Here is a 20,036-nt window from a genome sequence, read left to right as displayed (position 1 = left end):
AATTAAATCTCTTTTTGTCCCCAGTTTCAGGTATGTCTTTATCAGCAGCTTGAAAATGAACTAAAACAGTAAATTGGTACCAGTAGAGTGCGGTGTTGCTGAAAAAATACCCAAAAATGTGAAAGTGACTTTGGAACTTGATAACAGGCAGAGGTTGGAACAGTTTGGAGGGCTCAGAAGAAGACAGGAAAATGTGGGAAAGTTTGGAACCTCCTAGAGACTTATTGAATGACTTTGACAAAAATGCTGATAGTGATATGAACAATAAAGTCCAGGCTGAGGTGGTCTCAGATGGAGATAAAGAGCTTGTTGGGAACTGGAGCAAAGGTGACTCTTGTTATGTTTTAGCAGAGACTGGCGGCATTTTGCCCCTGCCGTAGAGATTTGTGGAACTTTGAACTTGAGAGAGATGATTTAGGGTATCTGGCAGAAGAAATTTCTAAGCAGTAAAGCATTCAAAAGGTGACTTGGGTGCTGTTAAAAGCATTCCATTTTAAATGGGAAATGGAGCATAAAAGTTAAAGAAATTTGCAGCCTGACAATGCAGTGGAAAAGAAAAACTCATTTTCTGGGGAGAAGTTCAAGCCAGCTGCAGAAATTTGCATAAGTAGCAAGGAGCCTAATGTAATCCCCAAGGCCATGGGGAAAATGTCTCCAAGTCATGTCAGAGACCTTCACAGCAGCATCTCCCATCACAGGCCTGGAGGCCAAGGAGGAATAAGTGGTTTAGTGGACTGGACCCAGGTTCTCTGTGCTGTGTGCAGCCTAGAGACTTGGTGCCCTGTGTCCCAGCTGCTCTAGCCATGGCCAGAGGGGGCCAATGTACAACTTGGGCTGTGGCTTCAGAGAGTGGAAGCCCCAAGCCTTGGCAGCTTCCATGTGGTATTGAGCCTATGGGTGCATAGAAGTCAAGAATTGAGGTTTAGGAACCTCAGCCTAGATTTCAGAAGATGCATGGAAATGCCTGGATGCCCAGGCAAAAGTTTTCTGCAGGGGCGGGGCCCTTATGGAGAACTGCTAGGGCAGTGTGGAAGGGACCTAGTGGAGCTGTGAGAAGAGGGCCACCATCCTCCAGACCCCAGAATGGTGGATCCTTTGACAACTTGCACTGTGCACCTGGAAAAGCCACAGACACTCAACGCCAGCCCATGAAAGCAGCCAGGAGGGAGGCTGTACCCTGCAAAGCTACAGGGGCAGAGCTGCCCAAGACCATGGGAACCCACCTCTTGCATCAGCATGACCTACATATGAGCCCTGGAATCAAAGGAGATCATTTTGGAGCTTTAAAATTTGATTGACTTGTTGGATTTTGGACTGGTATGGGGCCTGTAACCCCTTGGTTTTGGCCAATTTCTCCCATTTGGAACAGTTGTATTTACCCAATCCCTGCACCCCCATTGTATCTAGGAAGTAACTATTTTTGATTTTACAGGCTCATAGGCGGAAGGGACTTGCCTTGTCTCAGATGACACTTTGGACTGTGGACTTTTGGGTTAATGCTAAAATGAGTTAAGACTTTGGGGGACTTTTGGGAAGGCATAATTGGTTTTGAAATGTGAGGACATGAGATTTGGAGGGGCCAGGGGCAGAATGATATTGTTTGGCTGTGTCCCTATTCAAATCTCAAGTAGAATTATATCTCCCAGAATTCCCACATGTTGTGGGAGGGACCTAGTGGGAGGTAATTGAATCATAGGGGCTGGTCTTTCTCATGCTATTCTTGTGATAGTGAAGAAGTCTCACAAGATCTGATCATTTATAACGGGTTTCCACTTTTGCATCTGGATCATTTTTCTCTTGACGCCACCATGTAAGAAGTGCCTTTCACCTCCCACCATGAATCTGAGGCCTCCCGAGTCATGTGGAAATTAAGTCCAGTTAAAGTTCTTTTTGTTCCCAGTTTTGGGTATGTCTTTATCAGCAGTATGAAAACGAACTAATACATCAGCCATGGAAGAAAGTGAGTATTCAGTGTGCAAACACCTGGTTTGATTTGTTTACATGCATGTCTGGGGTGACTGAACTCAAGTAATGCACCTAAGGCTCCATGTTTTGGATAGAAGTTTGGGTTTGATAGCAGGCACCAAAAGCAAATGACTAACTCTAACTCAGGGGACAGAATACAGCATGTCTGTGTCCTGGAGAAGACCATAAACTCTGTCTCTCCAACCGTACAGGTCACTATAAGGATATAGTGAGTTAATGCAGGAGAATGTGCTTGGTAATCTGTAAAGTGTTTTAGAATTGCAAGGGAAAATTCCGTGAGTTCCACTATGATTGAGACTAATTTTGTGGCTTTGCAAGGAGATGTGGCATGGAAACATACTCATGCTTTGATAACTGAAAGCAAAATTCTGCAATGAAACCATCATCTTGAGTGTGTGCTATCATGCTCAGTAATCCAAGATCTCACAGCTTACGTGATTCTCAACCATCTCAGCCTCTTCCAACTTTGGTGTTTCCAGTCTCAGAAAGGTGAGGACCTTTTCCCACACATAAGCAGTGACATCTTTAAGTCTCACAAAAGATTTACTTTGAAAAGATTTTCTTTTTTGGGGTGAAGTCATGAGAAAACCTCTCAGCTAGGAAAAAGAAAAAAATAAAGACAAATTTCATGTTAGCAGCCTAAATAAAGAGCTTTGTTAATATGATAAACTATGCAATGGAGATTATATCTGATGATGCTACTTTATGACCTTTTGGTAAAATAGTGATTTCTTGGTGAAAAAAAGCAAAATCAGGAAAATACCTCTCCTGAATTGAACTAAATGGCAGTAAGACGATCTCAGCAATGGAAATTCATTGTATTATAAAGGTTGTTTTCAGTATCTAACTTTGGAGACTGAGATTATCAACGCGATGTGCATGCCCATATGTAAAGTCTGTGTCTCAGTTTCGGTGTCCCCTGGTGGGCCATTCTGAGCTGTGGGTGAGTCTCAGAAGAGAGGCCTGTGCCTGTGCCTGGGAAACCAGAAAGGGTCTTGGGCTCAGCAAGTTGTTGTGCCCCCAACATGTGCTCTATAAGCCTCCACGTGGTTTATTTCTTCACTGCAGGCTGTAAGCTGTAAGCTCAAAAGCCTACTGGTACCAAATTCAAATTTTTACACATCCAGTTGTTTAAAAAATAATCAAAACAGGGCTGGGCACGGTGGCTCACACCTGTAATCCCAGCACTTTGGGAGGACAAGGCGGGCGGATCATGAGGTCAGGAGATCGAAACCATCCTGGCTAACATGGTGAAACCCTGTCTCTACTAAAATTACAAAAAAAAAATTAGCCGGGCGTGGTGGTGGGCACTGGTAGTCCCAGATACTCGGGAGGCTGAGGCAGAAGAATGGCGTGAACCCGGGAGGCAGAGCTTGCAGTGAGCCGAGATTGCACCACTGCACTCCAGCCTGGGCGACAGAGCAAGACTCCGTCTCAAAACAAAAAAACAAAAAAACAAAAAAAAACACCCAAACAAACATTTTAGCCATTTAAAGCCTGTCAGCTTTACACACCCTGCAAAACCTCAGGGGACAGCTGTTACCCACTGATAATGTTATAAGGCCCCAAGCTGCTGCTGGCCTCAGGAGCTTTCTGACCCAGAGCCTCCCCTCCATGTTGCTAAGCAGCATCCTCTAAGGGGTAAGCTCCCTCTCTGCTGCCTCTCTCCCCTGAGATCGCCCTTGCTCTTCTTCCTTTTTGGATTGTTCTTGGCCCCTATGCTGTAAACCTGTGGATGGTTTCATAGCATGAAGCATGAGGGAGTTCCCCCACATGGAAACACTTCAAAACATTACCCAGATAAAGCTTGTGTGTGTTATCATCTCTTGTGGTCATAAGTTTGTTCTTGATTGGTCCCCAAATCCCTCGAACCCCTCACAAAGTTTCAGAACTCTGCAAAGATGCTCAGGAGCCTGAAAGGGTAAGCCACTGGTGTGTAGGTCTGAGGCCTCCCGGCTTTACCAGCAAAACACCCATGGGGGACGGCAAGGCCTGACTCTTGCACCCAGAGACGTCAATGCAATATTGCTTGCCTGTCTCAGAAGATAGCATCCAGGTGCCTAAGCATGACATTCAAGGCCCTCCATTCCTGACTCCAACCATCCTTTTCAACATAATGTCCACTTGACCCAGAACTCCAGCATGGCCCTTCCTGCATGCCCCGTGTCTAAAATGCTGCTGTCAGCAGTCGTCACCATGAGTGGAACTCCTCATCAAGGCTCCCTCTCCTGTTGTATGAAGATTCCCTGGTCTCCTTAGGAAGAATAAATGAGTCTCTGATCTAAGTTTCTTGTTCTTTGAGGACACTTCTAGCTAGGCTTTAAAATTGCCTATAATTGTGTAGGATCTGTATGCTGAGAACTATAAAACAGTGATGAAAAAAATCAAAGAGTATCTAAATAAATGGAGAGAAATACAGAATTCTAGGACTGAAAAAGCTTAATATTATTAGGATGCCAATTCTCCCCAAATTTGATTTATAATTCCACAGCAAGCTCAATCAAAACACCAACATGATTTTTTAAAAAGATAGTAACAAGATGATTCTAAAACTTATATTGAAAGGCAAAAGAGCTAGAACACCTATAATCAAAACAGAACAAAGCTGGAGGACTCATCCATGCTACTTTAAGATTTGCCACAGAGTGATAAAGACCTCATGGGATTGGCTAAAGGAAAGATCAATGGAGTAGAATAGAGAACCCAGATATAGATCCACACAGATACAGTCAATTGCTTTTTGACAAAGTTGTAAAGCCAATTCAATGGAGTAAATATTCTTAAAAAAAATTGTGCTGGAATAATTGGATATTCATTTATAAAAAACAAGAACTCTGTTCTATACCTCACATCTTACATTAAAATTAGCTTAAAACAGATGATTAACCTAAATGTAAAACATAAAACTATAAAAATTCTAGAAGAAAGGCCGGGTGCAGGGGCTCACGTCTGTAATCCCAGCACTTTGGGAGGCTGAGGCGGGAGGATCACGAGGTCAGGAGTTCGAGACCAGCCTTACCAACATGGCGAAACCCTGTCTTTACTAAAAATACAAAATTAGCTGGGTGTGGTGGCACATGCCTGTAATCCCAGCTACTCAGGAGACTGAGGCAGGAGAATCACTTGAACCTGGGAGGCAGAGGTTGCAGTGATCTGAGATCACACCACTGCACCCAACCTGGGCGACAGAGTGAGACTCTGTCTCAAAAAAAAAAAAAAAAAAAAAAAATTCTAGAAGAAAATAATAGGAGAAAATATGTGACCTTGGGTTTGGCAATTCATTTGAACCAGGACACTGACAGCAAAATCCATAAAAGAAAACGTTGAAAAACTGGCCTTTATTAAAATTTACAACTTCTGCTCTGTAGAGATGCTATTAAGAGAATAAAAGGAGAAGCTACAGGTTTACAAATCACATATCCAGTTGAAAAACTGTATTCAAAATATAAAAATTGCCATAATTATTTGTATACGCCCGTCTTCCCCTATGGACTGTGAGCTCCCTGAGGCAGGAACCAGTTATTATATTTGTTTCACCATTGCCTGAATATAATGGGCATTCTTTAGGTTTTTGTTGAATTAATGAGTGCATGAATGAACAAATGAGTGGATTGATGGATGGATGGGTGGGTGGATAGGTGGACAGGTAACTAGTTTGGTGAGTAGGTATGTGGATGGGTGATCGATGGATTTATGCATTCATGGATGAGCAAGAGTAGGGAGCTAGGATCATTGATAAAAGCAAAGGACTCGGGCCTGAGTAGCCTGAGGGAAACTTTTAGTTTCCCTCTAGCTACTAAACTAGAATACCAGTAGACTTTTAAGGACTGCAGAGAACTTTTATCCACTTAAAAAGCTTGAATATTCAAATTACTGAACTTGCAGTGGGCTCTACAATGTGTCAGGAACTACTACCCTAGAAGGCAGGCACACCAATATGCCTGCTAGGAATGTGGCTAGAGTTCAAAAGGAGACAAAAATCAACAGCACAAGACAATGGGTGCAATGAGGAGGCATGCTCAGAGCCTTTGGGGGTCCAGGGGAGAATCGGTGCTGGGAGAGCTTCTAGAGGGAACACCACACTGACCCTGTCTTAGAACTTAACGCTGAACGAGTCACAGTGGAGGGATCTGAGGGACGGCATGTTCAGTAAGTATGGACAGCAAGCCTATAGGCTTAGTCAAGCACAGAGCAGGGGTCCCAACCCTGAGCCTTCCATAGGAACACCTGTAGGGCCTTCTGGAAATGGAAGTGATGAGCTCCACCTTTGCAATGTGGGCATAGCAATCCTGGGTCGGGCTGGGCAGAGCAGGTGGGAGCCTCGACAGGGAGGGGTAAAATAGAAGACACTCAGCTGCATTTTAATTTCAGGTCAACAACAAATAAATTTTAACATAAATATGTTTGAACTGCTGTAGGGGGCTTACTAATACTGAAAACTTTTCCATTGTTTACTGAAACTTAACCGTAACTGGGTTCCAGTTTTATTTGCTAAATCTGTTGACTCCAAGTCCAGGCAACAGGACAAGACCATGGGGGAGCCTCTTCTTCCGTTGAAGGAGTTTAAGCCATATATGACATGACTAGATTTGCTAGTGGCAGATCAGTAGGATGGCATGAAACAGGGAGCCATTCCTCCTTCAGCCCCTAGCCTGGAGAACACGTCCAGTGGAGGTGGCTGATGGGAGTGCAACTCTGATAAGATGGAAAGATTGAGAAAAGGCAACAGATACCCCTGAGGCAGTGTGAGATTGCAGATGAAGTTCACAGCAAGAAATGATGTGATTCAGTGCAGAGTGAGGGGGGCCAGGGAAGCTTCCTGGAGGAGGTGGCACCCTGGGGTGGCTGCTCTCGTGCTGGACTATTCTAGAGTAAGGGAGAGTCAAACTAACTGTGTTTGACTGACCTGACCTCCCAGGGCAGGTGAACTGGACGGCAGGAATTCATTACCATGAGATCTGGCCTGTGTTGCCTGGCCCTGTCCACATGGACCAGAGTTTCACCCCAACAGCAAATGAAACTTTTACAAACCATAACTTGAAAGTTGGGGACGTGTGTACTTACCATTCCAAAACACAGTGTGGCAGAGACTATTAAAAGGATCCCAAAGTAACAAGCCATGGCCCGCTGGTCAGACTTGGAAAGGCCAAGGAGGCAGTCTTTTTGGCTTCTTCTGGGAAAATGAAACAGTAGCGTGGGGAAGGCGTCTGTGAAGGTGCCAGGTGGTAGAACCCATATAGAGAGCAGAAATTGGCGCAGGTGGGAGAGGGCGGCCAGCATCAGGGCCCCCGCCAGCTGCAGAAAGAAAATCCAGAGAGCACTGACCTTGTCACCTCTTCTTAGGAGTGGAAGACTCAACTTCCAAATGTTGAAAATAGAGACAAACTTGGAGGGGCAGTTTTGGGAGTGTGGATCAATCATGTCATCTCTGGTTTTGAACCCAAAAGGCGTATGTCGCCCTCTCACCCGTCTCCCAGGCCTCCCTCCTCCCACCCCACCAGCCTCCCACACTGTGGCTGGTCTCCCTCCTCCTTTCCAAGGGCTCTTCCTGCCAGTGACGTCTCCTCTCCTCAGCTGCCTCCTCTGCCTGTGGTGACAAGCAGCCTGCTCCCCTGGCCTTTGGCTCCCTTAGGAGGCCATGGTTGCCATGAGGGGGCAGCTCCCTCATGATCTTTATGTCCCCCGCACCTGGCCAGAGCTTAGTAAAATGAATCACTTAGGAAGCATCAGGAAGCCTTTCCAATTTTGATGTAAATTTGGTTCAGGTTAAGTTTCGTGGTCCTGGTTGTCATAACAGACTGGGAACTTGGCCTGGGATCTGAGGGGTTGTATCACTGGCTCCGTTCATGCTTCTCACCCCATCTGCTCCAACCAGCTCTGGTGCTGACAAGTACTTTCTCAGCCTGGATGTCAGACCATCAGGCGGTCGTCCCATAGGTCCACATGGGGCTGTGTGTGTAGACTGTGGACAGGCCTACAGAGAGGCCCTACCTAGCTGCAGCTGTAGTCACAGGCTGCGTTCTGTGTGGGTCCTTGCTGGATTCACGTACAAGCCTGGACAGGTACCCAAAGACTTTCCTACGAATGCACTGGGACTCGTTTTAGTATTACTTACTCCACAAGTGAAATCAGACATCAGTGGAACTCAGAAGAAAGAAAGCACAATCTATGAGTCTACAACTGGACAAATTGAGCTGTGTGGTCTCCTGGTCTCCTCTTGATGCCTATGCATCTATACTTGCTGCACAGTTAGAATTCTGCTACTTAATTTGGACACAAATTATTTATATTCTGGGCTTTTTTTTCCTTACATAAAAGCATTTTTGGCTGGGCGCGGTGGCTCACACCTGTAATCCCAGCACTTTGGGAGGCCGAGGCGGGCAGATCACGAGGTCAGGAGATCGAGACCATCCTGGCTAACACGGTGAAACCCCATCTCTACTAAAAATACAAAAAATTAGCCAGACGTGGTGGCAGGCGCCTGTAGTCCCAGCTACTCAGGGGGCTGAGGCAGAAAAATGGCATGAATCCGGGAGGTGGAGCTTGCAGTAAGCTGAGACTGCACCACTGCACTCCAGCCTGGGTGACAGAGCGAGACTCTATCTCAAAAAAAAAAAAAAAGAAAAAAAAAAAGCATTTTTGCGTGTTGCTAAATGGTCTTAATAATGACTAGTTTAATCACTCCATAAATTCTACATGCATATAATCTCAAAGGCCAATGGTAACCTTCGGGGCAAACATCATCAATGCTTTTTCTGGAGGCAGAGGTTGGGCAACTGGCTGGTGCTAACAACAGTGAGCTGAAGCGTGGGACAGCCAGGTTCAAATGCCGCGCTCTCTGCCTCTCAGGTTCGTCCTCTCTGCCTCTCAGGTTCGTCCTCTCTGCCCTGGTTTGCTGAGCATGCTCCTCCAGTGTAAGGCGAATAGGGCTTGGGGAACCCCTTCCCTGGAGCAGGAGGCCTGTGCTTGGTGTCCTGTGTGGCTTGGATCCTGACAGCCAGAGCCTCCTAACTCAGGGAACTTGGCCTAGACTTTCCCTCGGCCCTGATTGCAATTCTGTGCTGTACTAGGGCCTGTCAGGTTGGAGAAAGCTCTTTCCCTGCTGGGACCAGATCGGAATCAACAGCACCCCAGGAACTTCATCAGGGCTCCAAGCTGTACTCTGGACCTGTTGATTTGGAGCTTCACCCTCCAGACCAGACTTCAGGGCTAGCCCTGGAGGAAGACTTGGCTGTGCCCTGGGGTTTGAGCCAGGAAATCCTGAGAATCTTCTAAGAAGAACTGTGCCTGCCCATAGATAGCTTGGTTGTGATAGTTAAATGAAGTAACCTATGAGAGGCCCAAAGTGCCATTCCTGGCACTTAGAGATAGCTCAGTAGGTGATAATAACTACTTATATTAGTAATAATAACACGCTGTTGTAAGGTATAGTACAGAGCAAGTGTTTCATAAATCATGGTTATTGTTGTACTATGTAACTATTGATATCAGTTATCTAAAACCACACTGTAAGGGATTAGAAGACTGGAATTCTAGACGGTGTTTACCTTGAGAGCAGTTTGTTTTTCCCTTGAGAAAGGATGACAAGAGTACACAGATCAATGGTTTACAAGAGAAATCACCTGATAAAGGTGAGAGTTCTTACCCCTGCTACAAAGATGTTGGGGAGTGAGTGGCGCATCATGGAGGAGCAGGATGCCATTGTGTTTCGAATGCCAGGAAGATAGATGCATTTTAATGTGAAGAGGAATAAGAGGATTCCCCGGAGCCATCGAGCCCTCTGAGACAGAAGAACAGAACAGTCAGTGTGCCATGCCAGTCACTGAAAGGTGCAGACATATTCACAGCTGTCAGTCATGCATAAAGAGTTCACTGGATTTGATGATGTTATATAGACCCATGAGTCTCCGAGGGACATCAAGTGCAGATGTCTGAGAGGAGAATGAGTTGGAACTAGGGGTAAATACAAATCATAACACATTTTGAGAAGACCTGCTCTGAATTCTGGCCTGGCCATTTCTTTGAACACCAGGATGGAGCAGGTCTAGCAGGCACACACAGATGGGACTCTGTCCACCCCACGTCTGTTCTCCCTGTCTGCGCCTCAATCTACTGGGCTATAAGAAAATCATCACCATGGAGGGGACTCAAAGAAGTATTTGGTGCATGCTTTATTTCCTTCCCCCCGGATACATGTACAGAATAGGGCACCAACACTTTCCAAGTAGGTTTTTAAAAACGTAATCCTCGCAAATACAGGAGGCACTCCCCTTTTATAGCTCTAGAGTCTATGGCTCAGATAAACAGTGTGAACAGACAAACATAGTACAACTGGGGGCATGGCAGACCCAGGGGCAAACAGCCTTACGGACTCGTCCACATTCACAAGGCCTCTAGGAAGGCTGCTCCCTTCTCCCCTCCCTACCAGGGGCTTATGGGGAAAGTACTTTTGGGTGTATGATCTCATATGCTCTCACCAAAATTGTAAGCCCAAGAGAAAAGAAATGACAGCTGGATGGTTTAAAATCTATATGGGCAATGAATCAAGGTTTTCTGTTTGTTTTATTTCCTCAGTAATTGGGACAAAGTCAACAATGACTTCTGACAACCAAAACCTAGAGAAGCTGTGAGTGGCTGTCACCCCTCAGGTTCCCTTCAGAGCAGGCAGGGCCGCACATGGGTGAATGGGGATGAATGGGGCTTTAGCTAGCACCGGCCAAGAAAAATGCAATGCAAGTTATGGGTGGAATTTTTCTAGTAGTCACATTTTAAAAAGTACAATTAAAGAGAGTAAATTTGTTTTATAATATATTTTGTTTAAATTAGTACATGTAAAATCATATAAAATAGCATCATGTCAATATGTAACCAACATAAAAATTATTGAGATATTTTACATTTTTAATTTTTTTTTTTTTTTTTTTGAGATGGAGTCTCAATCTGCTACCCAGGCTTGAGTGGCAGGATCTCGGCTCACTGCAACCTCTGCCTCTTGGTGAGTTCAAGCAATTCTCCTGTCTCAGCCTACCGAGTAGCTGGGACTACAGGCACATGCCACCACAGTGGCTATTTTTTTTTTGTGTGTTTTAACAGAGACAGGATTTCACCATGTTGCTCAGGCTGGTCTTGAACTCCTGAACTCAGGCAATCTGCCCGCCTTGGCCTCCCAAAATGCTAGGATTATCGGCGTGAGCCACTGCGCCCAGCACATTTTTAATTTTCATACTAAGTTTATGAAATCCAGTGAGTATTTTACACTCACAGCCCATCTCAGTTTGGACTAGCCACATTTCAAGTTCTCAATAGCCACGTGTGGCTAGTGGTGACTATTGGACAACACGGCTATAAACCTCCTGTGGACAGAGTGGAAGGGCCCCTTTCTTGCCTCCATCTGATTGAGGGATGCCATAAAGCCTTCCGAGTAATTGCCATTATTATGAATTTCATTTATGGAACATCTGCTAGGTGCCAAGCTGTTCCAAGGATATGTTTGAATGTGCCTGTACAAATACACACACACACACACACACACACACACATTCAAATCCTAGCAAAACCCCCAAGATATGTATCATAGTTCTACCTTATTAAGACTTGAAGAAAGTTAAGAAACTTGCCCAACGGCACGTGGTCAAAGAGGAGCTGGGAGCGAGTTTTAGGTCTGCTGATTCTAAAGCCTGTGCACTTTCATTTTCACACACTCAAATCATAGCTCTTTAATCCTGGGTGTTAAATTCCATCATTAGAAAGTCATTTGTGTTTATCTTGAAGACGACTCGTTCTTCCAGCACCTGGGATGCAGCCTACATTGAAGTTAGAGCTAAATTCCTCTAACTGTCTCTACAGAGAATAATTTGACAAACAGCACAAGAGGTGCCCACAGAAGTGGAATTAGGAGGGAAAGCCGTAGTGTGGGCACAGGCCAAGGTGCCAAAACAGAGACGGGTACACGAGGGCACCTCAGAAGACAAACATTGTCTACACTGCACATTTCCCAAAAGCTGGCCCTGAACACACAGCAACACAACAATACAGCTGAATGGTGTGAGATACAGGTTCCTGCCTTGAGCGCTCCTGGGTCAGGACAGTGTGGACCATGTCCTTGGAGGGCCGTTCCATTGCATTATAGTTCTGTGCTTAGGAATGCAGCTACCCAGGACCCCAAGATCAGAGGCCAGTTCCAGTGCAGCTCCTATGTCAATGTGAGTGACCTTGTGCCAGTTGCTTAACTTTTCAGAGCCTCGGTCTAGATGGGTGGCATACTAGTACCTGTTTCATTAGATGGTTGGATAGCTTAACATACACTTGACTATATAGAATTTAGTGCCTGGCAGGAGTGAACCTCAATACATGTCGGCTCTTCTCAGAAGCTAATTGAAGAATTGGAAATTGGCATCTGCCTTAGACAGGATCCCCAGGGAAGAGGGACTCTCCCCAGGTAAGTTTTTCTGGCAGGGGCAGGGAACATAATGAGAAAGATAGGACATCAGTGGGGAAAAGGGATATAAGGATGAACTCACTTCCCAAGGTCAGAAGTCAGGAGGAGGCTATTTACTCCAAGTCACCAGGTCAGTATGTAGACCAGATTCATGTTTGCCCTACTCTTGCTTCTAGAAAACCTCCCCTGTACACATCAGGTGAAAAGAACATCCTACAAAGTGTTTCACTCTGCCCCGTCTTCCTGAGGCCCATGCCTGCTGGCCAATCAGTGACTAATCAGATGCTCTTGTAAGCTGTGCACTGAGAGACAGAAAGCCAGCCACCATCTGTGGGCCTTTAAGCACAGGCAAGGGAGTGTCAGGCATGTCGGCAGTGTAGCCGACAGGACCATGCAAGACCACAGTTACGTGGGTAAGCCAGAACTCAAATAGTAGGAAGCGGGTTGACTAGCAGAGCTATACTATAAAAGGTAGACCAGGAAGCTTGCTGTCTGTCCCAGAGAGAGATGCCAATAAATTAAGCAGCCAGTCCTCATCAGGCCCTAATATTGGTACCAGGGGAGCAGTAGTGAACAAAATAGATACATTCTCTATTCTGCAGTTTCCAGCCTTGTGGGGGAAGACAGTAAACCAAATAATTGCTTAATGCAGATTTCATTAGATGCTGATAAGTGCCTGCAGAACAGGTCCCTGGTTGGCCTTGGCCAGCCCAGCTCTTCCCCTTTTCTTGCTTATAGTTCTCACAATAACTGTTGAATGTGCTAGGAATGCAATATCCAGAGATAAGGAGGAACTACGTGGAAGAGCGTGGGCTCTGGTCATGTTCCTCCGAGAAGAGGATGCCCTCTAACACTTTAGCACAGCATGTTATGTTCCCCCAGCTTATGAAACTTCAGGGCAGGCAGCTTTCCAGGCTCTCTAAAGTGGTGCAAGTGGGACACACATAGACAGGACTCTGTCGGGACACACACAGACGGGACTCTGTCGGGACAAACACAGACGAGATTCTGTCGGGACACACACAGACGGGACTCTTTCCACCCTGGTCAGCTTTCCTGAGCTGGGGGCACCGGCTCACCATGCAGCCCAGGCTTCTGCTGTCCCTGCCAATCTGTGAGTGACAGCTGCTTTGCCTTGCTTGTGCGAGTGTTCTGTCTCATCAGATTCATGTATTTTTTACTTCAGGAGAAAAGCCAAATCTTCTGCTTGGGCTCCTTTAGAACCTGTTTCTTTCCTCTAGCCTGGGGAGTTTCTCTTGCTTGCAACAAAATGATCTCCAACAAAGAGGCAGGGACTGGGGCACTGGTGGAGGAAGCAGAAGTATAGAGGAAATGAGCCTCATCCTGCCTGGTTCTCCTTACACAGCGGACAGGAGCCAAGGGGTGAGAGGGAGGTTGTGGGGCAGATGGATGGACCTGGGGAGAAGGGGCGTGAAGATGGAGGTGAACTGGCCCTTGTTCTCTAGTTGCTATAGGACTCATCCAGCCCTGGGGGTGGCCCTGGGGCCCTGACCGCCCTCTAGATGGGCAAAGGAGGACAAGGAGGGTAGGGGAGGGGAGGGGCTAGATCTGAAGGCAGCAGGGCAAGGAGGCAGAACATGTGGGTTCATCTTCCACCACCACAGGAAGGCAGTGTCCCATGCTGTTGTGGGGGGATCCTCCTCTGTCTCATTGGCCCTCTCCCCAGGGCTCGTCCAGGCCCATCTGTGCACATTTGCCTGGTCCTCCTGATAGGAGCCCCCATCCCTGTGGGGAACCATTCCCTGCAGGAAGGGCTGCCTAGGGGAAGGAGGGGCAGGGACTTTGAAACCAGACTTCCCTCTGTTGAGGGACCTGATACTCTGTGAGCTTTGGTGTCTTCACTTGCAAAGCGGCTAATACTGCCTGCATTTTTGACTGTCGCCAGGATGAAGAGAGAAAATGGTGTGTCTAAGCAAGTCAGTGCTAGTCTCCTTCCTCCACGCTGCATCAACACCTGCTTCCTGTGCCCCTTAGCATCCCCTGGAGGCACTGGGGGAATTCTAGGCTCTTGAGTTCTGCTCCACGCAGAATCCACATACCCCAGTGTTCAAAGCACGTCTCAAGCTCTTCAGGCCCTTCACTGTCCTGGCCACTCCCATCTGCCAGCTCAGAGCATCATCTCTCAATATGGAACAAATCTGTTGTCTTGCACCTTCTAGAGTTTGTGTGACCTCTGCCTTTTGGATGGCATCACAGTGCATGGCCTCTATCTGTATGGCCCTGAGCACACCGTGTACCTGATTCCATGATGCCATAAGGGTGAGGTCCATAAATGCTTGGGAAAGTCCTCTGTGAAACTGGTCAGTGACATCTCCAGCAAGAGCAGCAAGGTGGCCAGAAACTGCATAGTAGGTGAGGCTCACTCCAACCATGGAGAGCTGCAACATCCAAGAGAAAGGTCCTCAGATGGCTCCTGAGGAAGGGCTTACCTGGCACCCCATGTGACATGTGTTTGTAAGTTACAGTCATGAGTCACTTAACTACAGGGATGCCTTCTGAGAAATTCATCGCTGGGTGATTTTGTCCTTGGGGGAACATTATAGGGTGCACTTATGCAAACACAGACAGTTCCACACACCTAGGCTATATGAGACAGCTTATTGTTCCCAGGTTACAACCCTGTGCAGCGTGTTCCCGTACTGAATACTATAGGCAATCAAACACAGTGAAGTACTGGTGTATCTAACTATATCTAAGCATCGAAAAGATACAGTAAAAATACAGTACAAAAGGTAAAAAATGGTCCACCTGTATCAGCACTTACCATGAATGGCACTTGCAGGACTAGAAGTGTCTCTGGGTGAGGCAGTGAGTGAATGTGAAGCCCTAGAGCATTACTGTATGCTAATGTAGACTTTATAAATGCTGCACACTTAGGCTACACTAAATTTGTAAAACATTTTTCTTTCTTCAGTAACAAATTAACCTTAGCATACTGTAACCCTTTTACTTAAAAATTTTTTAATTTTTTTAACTTTTTGACTCTATAATAACACAGCTTAAAACACAAACACACTTTACAGCTGTACAAAAAATATTTTCCTTATATCCTAATTCCAAAAGCTTTTTTCTATTTTTAAAATTTCTGTTTTAATTTTTAATTTTTAAACTTCTTTATTAAAAGCTAAGATACAAACAGACATATTTAGCCTAGGCCTATATACAAGGTCAGAATCAAGATGTCATTAGGTGACAGGAATTTCTTAGCACCATATGATCTTATGGGACCACCACCTTGGCTGAAATTCGTGTGGTACATGACGTTAACTGTAACAACACTAAATGATGCCTGATCTCAAATGCTGTTTTGAGATTAACACTACAGAGGGAGAAAACTGCAATAATGTTGGCAGTAGATAGTGCACAATCAATTTCTTATTTAAATTATTTTTTCAGTATATAAACAGTTTATTGTTATTTTTCAAAAGAAAATGACACTAGAGAGGCTACCTCCAGCCAGTTCCTTGGCTTTCGCCAGTAGCTGAGGACACCCTTGTCCATCATACGGTAGAGTTGAACACAGAGGTGGATCAGGCTGAGTGTCAGGAAGACCAGCTGGTGGAGAGAATGTAAACAACAAGATCAACAGGAATGCTGATAAATTGTTTTTTGAAGGTCTAAACATGTGACCAGCTCCCCTGCCAATCACCTTTGAGTAGCTAGGATGCAAGCCCATTTCCTGTTCTGCAGAGGTTTAATCCTAAACTTGCTCTTCCGTAGGCACTTGGGGTGGTTTGGTGCCTCTCTACAAGTCAAGCACTCACAGAAACTCCATGCCAGGGGTTAGAACTCGAGATGGTCTCTGCACTCAGGGAAAGCATGGAGTACGGGCATCTACAGCCACTAGGCCTCCCGACCTCCATGCCAATCCTCCAGTCCTTCCTTGGCACCACTCAAAAGAGTGAGTTTCTGTGTACATGTGAAATAGATAACATATGAACTATATATACATATATATTAGTTTTCTCAGCCAAGTAAAGTCTTCTAAAGCTCCCTTATAAGCACTTTCTTAAAGTTCTGTATGTGATTCTCTCTCCAGTGGTGAGTTACCTGTTGATTCATGCCTTTAATCACTAATCCAAACTCAAATTTAGTTATGGATTTGCAAGGAACTGAAGCACATCAGCAGGGCTTTATGCATCTTCTCTGTCCTCTGTTGGAGTTATGTGCATTGTGTCCCATTGGCCCGCTGTAAGGAGCTACACACATAATCAAAGCAGGGTTCACTTTTGGGTGCTGCAAGGTGTTTAACAGCAGTGCTGTTCTGAGCCTTATTGGAGCCTGAGGCAAAGAAACTATCAGGAAAACATCCTGCCATTGCCTACAATTTCCATATTTTGTCCAATATGATTTTTTGATATGAATTCTGATGTTTATAAATATTGCACCAGAATACTGTTTGCCTTGATAACCAAGTATTTGTGGTGCCCCTTAAATTTGATGCCCAAGGTAAGTACTTTATGTGTCTCCCCCAGGCAGACCCTGACCAGTGGCCCATGCTCCCACCCTCCATTCTGCCCACACCAGCGCGAGCTGAGCTCTACACAAATCTCAGCCTTTACCGGGTCACTGAACAGTCCCTAGAGTCTAAAACCTCTTGAGACTCCCCTCTCTTCACTGCTAAAGCAAAGTAACCTTGACCTGAAAAGTCAGCAGGACTTAGTTCTTCATAGAAGAAAAGTCAACTACAGGCAGAAAATCAGGAAAGTTCCCAGGGAATAACTCAGAGTGACTTCTGGCGTTTTGGATTGCTCGGTGAAGCTATGTGGACATATTCCATCTCATCAAAACCCTGGGTACTGTGGACTGAAGATTTGTGTTCCCTTGAATTCACAGGAGGAAGCCCTAACTCCTAGTGTGGATACATGTGGGGATGGGGCCCCTAAGGAAGTAATCAAGGTTAACTGGGGCTCTGGTCCTATAGGATTAGCGTCCTTACACAAAGAGACTCTAGACAGCTCTCTCTTGCTCTCTTTCCCTGTGTATACCCACAAAGAAGAGGTTCTGTGAGCACACCGTGAGAAGGCGGCCATCTCCCAGGACTAGAGCCCTCACCAGAATCTCACCAGGCTTGATCTTGATCATGGAATTCCAGCCTCCGGGAGTGTGGGAAGTAAATGTCTCCCTCTTTTTTTTTTTTTTTTTAAGACGGAGTCTTGCTCTGTTGCCCAGGCTGGAGTGCAGTGGCGCGATCTTGGCTCACTACAACATCCGCCTCCCAGGTTCAAGCAATTCTCCCGCCTCAGCCTCCCAAGTAGCTGGGATTACAGACGCATGCCACCATGCCCGGCTAATTTTTGTATTTTTTTAGTAGAGATGGGTTTTCACCATGTCGGCCAGGCAGGTGTTGAACTCCTGACCTTGTGATCCGCCTGCCTCGGCCTCCCAAAGTGCTGAGATTACAGGCGTGAGCCACTGCGCCTGGTCATAAATGTCTCTTTTTAAAGCACCCAGTGTAGGCTATTCTGTTACAGCAGCCTGAGCTAAATCCCTGGGGGGATCTAAACGTCAGGCCCAATTCTCCCGTGATGAATTTGGTACCTCAAGACAGCTCTATATTTGCCTTTGCCACACATGTGAAGATTGGTTTCCCCACTGGGGGTCTTCTTCATCTCATGCCCCAGCCCTTAGTGTGATGCTTGCCGCACGAAGGGGATGTGACAAAGAGTGTGACCGGAAGGGTGGGTGAAAGGGTAGGGAACTAGTCCTGTCTGGTGGAGAAGCCCAGCCCAGGTGAAGCCCCATCTTCCTGTGCACCTCCAGGAGGCCCAAGAGGCAGGTCAGCTCACCTGGGGAAGCATGAGGTGGTACTGCAGGGCTGAGTTGCTGTGGAAGATGCTGAATGACTCCACCAGGGATGAGGGGACGAGACTCCCCGTAGGGAGGATCTCCACGCTCAGGGACACGCTGGTGAAGAGTTGGGTTGGAGGGTTATAGAGGGTGAAGTGCACAGACACAGCCCTGGTGCTGCGGTCAATCCACATGCTGGCCCTGAGTCGGGACAGGAACGTGTGGGCTTCAGGCCTGTAAAGCAGCATACACTGGGGTAGGGCAGGGCAGGGAGGAAGGCGCAGAAGTCTACTGAGGCTCCCAGCTGCAGGTCCCATGCTGGGAACACCCTATGCTAGACTTCGCAAGGACACACAGTGCCTGGGCTTCAAGGGGCAGGACAGATGGCCCTCTGTGTCTAAGAGACCTCATCAATAGCCCTCTGTCCTCTCTCCTTGCCCCACCCTCTTCCCTGCAGCAGCCCAGGGGACCCTCAGGCAGGAGGGATCTGGAGAACAGAGGCCTCCATTTCCCACCCCACCCCATGTGAGGCAGAGATGCCCACTGTCTCTCCCCAGGGACTCTAGAATATTCATTTTTCTTTTTTTTTCTAGAGTCCCCACTGTTTGGAACAAACAAGCTGGGAGAAGGCAGTTACTAAATACTAACCTGTATTTAGTAACAATTAAATCATTCCCTTTTTAAAGAGTATTACTCAAAGGCACACATTATTGTAACTGTCTAGACCTTCCCGTTGGTCTAAGACCATCTGTGTTACCACTGGGTCAGCACAGCTTCAACCCAGTGTGAAGTGCACGCTGCTCGGGGAGCCATGGGTGGCTGTGGACAACAGTGTGACTGGCTGGATGGGGCAGGCGGCCTGACCTCAGACCTAGCTGCAACATGGGGTCGTGCTTGTTACGCCCTTGAACCTCCACCCCTCACCCTCAGGACGTGGGAAAAGTAGCACAGGGCCTACTCCACAGAGCTGGGTGAGGATTAAATGAGACAGTAAACACCCAGCTTGGCACAAGGTCAGCATGCAACAAATGCTCCTTATATTCCATGAGCTACAGATGTTCTAGCAACCACTTTTTGAAAGAACGTTTGCTCTGTGCTCTCCCACATGGAGGCCTGAGCCTGTGTGATGTTTCTATCATTCAAAACAATGACAAGTCTTGCTGGAGCCCCTGGCAGTGGTGTGCTGACCTCGCGGGCCTGTCAGGAGGCCACACCTGCTGCAGATGCGCCACGTACAGCAGGCACCCGAGCTGGAGTGGCAGCGGCAGGCAGGATGAGTCCCGGCCCTTCGAATCTCACTGACCTTGTTCTGCCCAGGCTGAGCACACAGTCCTCCCTTGCCCCACAGCCCCTGGGACCATTCAAGGTCACGTTTTGGTTCTCTGGGTCTATCAGGTAGGGGTTCTCAGGGCCTCCAACTTCGGGAATACATGTAGGAATAGAGTCTTCGATGAGTGCTGAAAATGGCCTGGGAGGCTGCAGAACAAACCAGCAGTCAGAAGACACAGATACTATTCCCAAGGCTACCCTGCAATCTGGGGTCTCCAGGCCTGGCCACACGTGAACACCTGCTCTGTCCTGCAACATGGCGCCCTTCTCTCCTCACAGGCTCATTCTGCAGCCTGTTTCGTGGTCTATGGACTCTAGCTCAAGCTACAGGATCAAGGCTCTATCCACGGAAGGTTGGCATCTGAAATGTGTAAGGGTCTAAGGCTTAGACCACTTGAAGACTTCCCCATCATGAGATGCTAGGTAAAATGCCTGTCTCAGGGCACACCCTCCCCATTAGAAAAAGATATGT

General features: G+C 46.8%; 1 protein-coding gene and 1 long non-coding RNA gene across 3 annotated transcripts in view; one reads left to right on the top strand and one right to left on the bottom strand.

Moving 5' to 3' along the window:
• LOC134761754 (uncharacterized) overlaps nt 1–2,651 on the top strand; it is a 32,967-nt gene extending 30,316 nt beyond the window's left edge. For both annotated transcript variants that reach the window (XR_010140837.1, XR_010140836.1), the window contains exon 3: nt 25–2,651. This is a non-coding gene — a long non-coding RNA (uncharacterized LOC134761754). The remainder of the gene's footprint in view (nt 1–24) is intronic.
• PKD1L1 (polycystin 1 like 1, transient receptor potential channel interacting) overlaps nt 1–20,036 on the bottom strand; it is a 184,156-nt gene that overhangs the window by 18,850 nt on the left and 145,270 nt on the right. The window contains exons 48-54 of the mRNA XM_063725988.1: nt 19,539–19,711; nt 18,235–18,469; nt 15,896–16,000; nt 14,683–14,823; nt 9,632–9,766; nt 7,051–7,281; nt 2,421–2,582 (exon numbers count right to left, since the gene is read on the bottom strand). Of these exons, the coding sequence (XP_063582058.1) occupies nt 2,421–2,582; nt 7,051–7,281; nt 9,632–9,766; nt 14,683–14,823; nt 15,896–16,000; nt 18,235–18,469; nt 19,539–19,711 (1,182 nt within the window). The remainder of the gene's footprint in view (nt 1–2,420; nt 2,583–7,050; nt 7,282–9,631; nt 9,767–14,682; nt 14,824–15,895; nt 16,001–18,234; nt 18,470–19,538; nt 19,712–20,036) is intronic.

Source organism: Pongo abelii, chromosome 6, assembly GCF_028885655.2.
Source record: "Pongo abelii isolate AG06213 chromosome 6, NHGRI_mPonAbe1-v2.0_pri, whole genome shotgun sequence".
Lineage (NCBI taxonomy): Eukaryota > Metazoa > Chordata > Mammalia > Primates > Hominidae > Pongo > Pongo abelii.
The sequence above is the reverse complement of the archived record's forward strand: the minus strand, read 5'-3'. Positions and strand labels throughout refer to the sequence as shown.